This window comes from Formica exsecta, unplaced genomic scaffold (assembly GCF_003651465.1).
Source record: "Formica exsecta isolate Colony F162 unplaced genomic scaffold, ASM365146v1 scaffold75, whole genome shotgun sequence".
In the NCBI taxonomy this organism is placed as follows: domain Eukaryota; kingdom Metazoa; phylum Arthropoda; class Insecta; order Hymenoptera; family Formicidae; genus Formica; species Formica exsecta.
Genome location: NW_021853517.1, coordinates 1 through 4,283, shown reverse-complemented (window position 1 = coordinate 4,283; position 4,283 = coordinate 1). Strand labels below are relative to the sequence as shown.

Below are 4,283 nucleotides of genomic sequence, written 5' to 3'. Positions count from 1 at the left end.
CTACAAACATTATTGCGCACATGTAATAATTAAAAATACGAACGTACGTTTGCGCATATGACTTTATTATGCACAAACACATTGCACACATGCAGATTGCACACACGACTTTGTTACGCACATACATATTGCACACATGATTTATTGCAAACGTTATATTGCAAACATACACATTACATACATGACCACATTGCATACATATGCATTGTACATATAATTAAAATCTGTGACTAAAAGTGCAGACTCTGATATCAAATTGCGTACGGAACCCTATAATAGAATCCTTGATTAATCTGATCAATAAATATTTCGCGCATCCGAAGCACCGGGCGATGTAGGATAGATCTCACTTCGCGCAGAAAGTTGCAAACCCATGTGAAACTGTATAATTATCACGGAAAAAAAAATTTCGCTGTCATAGCTAAACATGGTTTGCTAGAACTGCGTTTGCTGTCGTGACTATAAATTTCTAAACTACAGCGAAGAGGTTTACTGTTGTACCTAATACATAAGTAAAATAGCAAAATATGCATGTCTGTTAGGATCATATCGTACAGCACATAAAAGTAGTTATCGGAACTAACCGATATGTCAGAGGTATAACATCGTTTCGTTAAGCCGCGCACAATTGGCGCGAGCAGAACTGCGCATGCGCAGCAGTGAGTGAGTTAGTAAGTGAGTGAGTGAAATAGAGGAAAGACAAAAGCTGATGCAATGACGATGTACTTGCCTCGCATGAAACGACGTGTTAGTCTATTAGTGCAAAGCTTGTGTCGCGTACTTTCAATCCACAGTTTTGATATGGCTACGAGTGTGGCAATACACCTGCTGACTGCTTGGGGATTTAGCGAGGAAGTAATAGGACATTTTATAGGTATGTAAAATTATATTATATATGTATCTAAGATTATGTAAATCAATAGCAGCGAGCCACATGGATCTATGTATCGCGGAAAATTATATTGAAATGTTATTTTTCCGGCAACGAATAGAGAACTAGACAGATATAGGATAATATTCAGTGATGCCAGAATTGAGACACAAGCAGTAAATCGCATGACTTCAGGAGGTATCGTGCATGTACCTGGCTTGCACATATATACCATAACCCTTTAAAGTCATACGGTTTACTGCTCATGTTTCAATTCTGGCATCACTGAATATATGCAATATGCTTCTCATTTGTAGCTCAAGAAATAGAAGTCGATCAATTTAAATATTTAACAGAAGAAGATCTTAAAACTTTAATACCGAATATTGGACCCCGACGAAAATTTCAAAACAATGTAAAAGAACATTTAAATGAGGTATTCATTGTTCTTTTCATCATGGTTTATTATTCTGTCAGCTTTTTTTCAGGATTGTAACTGATCTGTCTTGGTATTAATATTTCAGATTGCACAACAATCCATAGAAAATGTTGATCCAAATAATCAACAGCCACAAGCCACACAAGATTTGGATTATACAAACATATCAATAAAAAGGCAAAAAAGAGATATAAAGCATGATGAAGACAACGAGTTAAATAAAAGCAATAATATAAGCAATATTACGGAAAACATCTTTCCGACTTCATTATCTGCATCTTCTACATCTGCAAGTACAGGATATGATGGTAAACATTTAAAGAATATTATTAATCTTTGTTCATTATAATTAATTTACACAAATTTAATAAATAATAAATATAATAAAATTAATGTAATCCATATTTATTCATTTGAAAACAAAAAACTAACTTTTGTTTTATTCTCATATTGGCTTTATTAATTTGCTGATAATTTATTCTTCTTTCAGTTATATTCTTAAAAAGTAATGCCACATCTGCAACAGAAATAAAGCAATATGCAGCTACTGATAATAAATATGTAAGATATGATTCGTTTTCCAAAATATTGTAATATGTAGTAAATATGATTAATATTAGATATTATATTAATTCTGTTTATTATTGCAGAATCTGAAATCTATATTGAAAAAATCTGAGGACGGTCAGTTGCTACTAAGTTTATATAAAAATGAAGGAAGATTGAATAATGATCAACGAAATAAATTGGCGAAAATAATAGTTAGTAATGAGCTGTCGCCTAATATAAGCAACATAATACGCAGCGAAAGGGCATCTTTTCTGAGTGATCATGTGGTATAATTATTTCCTACTGAAGATAAGGTAAGTTTATATTTCTTTTGCTTCTTTACTAAAATTTTTATCAATGATTTCTTCAATCCAGGATAAAAATAAAAATTGCAAAGAAATACAAGTTTCTTATTGGTCTTGTTTTTATAAATTATTATATAGACGTATATTATGATCGGTTAAAATTATATCATTTGCAATCATTTTAATTATTTCATGTTACAGAGTGTTTGGTATATTAAGAATAAGAAAGGCGAATCACAAGGTAGAGGAAAAATTCTGACAAAATACTATTGTACACGACGAAAACTTATTAAAGCTGGTTTGTGCAAGTAGAGAAAAGTATTTCACATAGTTTTTATTTGTTTTTGTAGACGAAGAAAGTGATGATAATGTCATGAATTACGAAGAATATATATTATGGCTAAAAAATAATTGTAAACCATGGCAGATAGTGACTGAATACTGGTCTTTGACTTCAAAGAAACGATTAAAACATCTTCAAACTAATAATAATCAGTCTTGCCACGAATACATAATTCAGTTTCCAGCCCTTTCTGATCCTTTAGGCTACGTTCTGGTGAGTTTGATATATGATTTTATTTCTTCAATAATAAGTATTTAAATTTGCTAAAAACGTTATAAACTTATATATCCCATCTGTTACCACAAATGTTTCTTTTTTCAATGTTTTTTTTATAACTTTGAATATTATAGTGTGGATATTATATTTATTAATATCAATTAATGCTATATACAGGGTGTCCTAGACCACCCATACACCCCTTTTCTTTCAAAAACTAAGCATTTTAGAGAAAAACGTTTTGAACAAAAATTGTATGGTTTTGAGGGGAACATAAGATGGTGTCATTGGTTTGACCTTGGTTGGCATCGTTAAGGTCAAATCAAGGACACCTTTAATTTCTTAAATAGAATCTCCTATTTTTTATTGCATATTCTTATAGCTTATGTCGAGAGCTTTCCAAAACACTATAATAAAGTATTTTTTCATTAAGTACTTTTTGAGTTATTTTATATTTTAATCTGACATATTTTGATATAAAAAATAAAATATCTCATAAAATATCTAGTTTTCGATAATCTTACCGTAATACTTTTATGTACAGGATAATGAGACAAATAAATTGGTATAAAGAAAATAATTGATTTTAAGAAAAAGTATGTACTTATTTACAATGTATTTTTCTTAACAATTATTTGTTTATTTTTTTACAGCTATAAGAATATGCAATAAAAAATATAGGATTCCATTTAAGAAATTAAAGGTGTCCTTGACTTGATCTTAATGATGCCATCCAATGTCAAACCAATGACACCATCTTATGTTTCCCTCAAAACCATACAATTTTTGTTCAAAACGTTTTTTTCTAAAATGCTTAGTTCTTTAAAGAAAAGGGATGTACGGGTGGTCTAGCACACCCTGTATATATATACTATATATATTTAGTATTTTGGTACAATAATGTCTTTGTCTATAATTTTTAGCTAGAGAAAGATTTTGAAACATTATATCCAGGTCGTAATTTAAAATTGTATAGTGCTTGGCAAAAAATATCAAGTTTTGTGACCAATAAGGTGACATCTAAACTGAAGAATCATTTTGATAATGTCTTTACACCAGGTCAGATATTTTATAGTCTCCTTTCACAATGATGCGGCTTTACTTCTTATATAGTCTTTATATAAATATTTATATTTCGATAGATGGTGTGAAAATTGTCACTTTATTACTGATTTGTTCCCTGTGAACACGATAAGAAACGGCAAACTTTGTTCAAAACGTTATTTTCTAAAATGCTTAGTTTTTGAAAAAAAGGGATGTACGGGTGGTCTAGCACACCCTGTATATATATCCTATATATATTTAGTATTTTGGTACAATAATGTCTTTGTCTATAATTTTTAGCTAGAGAAAGATTTTGAAACATTATATCCAGGTCGTAATTTAAAATTGTATAGTGCTTGGCAAAAAATATCAAGTTTTGTGACCAATAAGGTGACATCTAAACTGAAGAATCATTTTGATAATGTCTTTACACCAGGTCAGATATTTTATAGTCTCCTTTCACAATGATGCGGCTTTACTTCTTATATAGTCTTTATATAAATATTTATATTTCGA

General features: G+C 30.2%; 2 protein-coding genes across 2 annotated transcripts; both read left to right on the top strand.

Annotated features, from left to right (window-relative positions):
* The first annotated feature begins 448 nt into the window (after positions 1 to 448).
* On the top strand, positions 449 to 2,468 carry LOC115243913. Its single transcript, XM_029821217.1, has 6 exons — positions 449 to 874; positions 1,189 to 1,307; positions 1,396 to 1,618; positions 1,801 to 1,871; positions 1,961 to 2,173; positions 2,366 to 2,468. Exons 1-5 carry the CDS (start codon positions 715 to 717, stop codon positions 2,150 to 2,152), a joined length of 765 nt encoding a protein of 254 aa, XP_029677077.1. The 5' UTR covers positions 449 to 714; the 3' UTR covers positions 2,153 to 2,173; positions 2,366 to 2,468.
* Positions 2,469 to 2,520: 52 nt separating this feature from the next.
* Positions 2,521 to 3,930, top strand: LOC115243915. The gene is made up of 3 exons (XM_029821220.1): positions 2,521 to 2,720; positions 3,647 to 3,782; positions 3,866 to 3,930. Exons 1-3 carry the CDS (start codon positions 2,538 to 2,540, stop codon positions 3,907 to 3,909), a joined length of 363 nt encoding a protein of 120 aa, XP_029677080.1. The 5' UTR covers positions 2,521 to 2,537; the 3' UTR covers positions 3,910 to 3,930.
* The last annotated feature ends 353 nt before the right edge of the window (positions 3,931 to 4,283 follow it).

What these genes read in the sequence shown, in the direction of transcription:
- LOC115243913 (XM_029821217.1), top strand. Translation starts at nt 715, where the DNA reads ATGACGATGTACTTGCCTCGCATGAAACGACGTGTTAGTCTATTAGTG. An exon ending in AGTAATAGGACATTTTATAG is followed by an intron (nt 875 to 1,188) that starts GTATGTAAAATT and finishes TCTCATTTGTAG; the next exon opens with CTCAAGAAATAGAAGTCGAT. An exon ending in TAAAAGAACATTTAAATGAG is followed by an intron (nt 1,308 to 1,395) that starts GTATTCATTGTT and finishes TTAATATTTCAG; the next exon opens with ATTGCACAACAATCCATAGA.
- LOC115243915 (XM_029821220.1), top strand. Translation starts at nt 2,538, where the DNA reads ATGAATTACGAAGAATATATATTATGGCTAAAAAATAATTGTAAACCA. An exon ending in ATCCTTTAGGCTACGTTCTG is followed by an intron (nt 2,721 to 3,646) that starts GTGAGTTTGATA and finishes TATAATTTTTAG; the next exon opens with CTAGAGAAAGATTTTGAAAC. An exon ending in TGATAATGTCTTTACACCAG is followed by an intron (nt 3,783 to 3,865) that starts GTCAGATATTTT and finishes ATATTTCGATAG; the next exon opens with ATGGTGTGAAAATTGTCACT.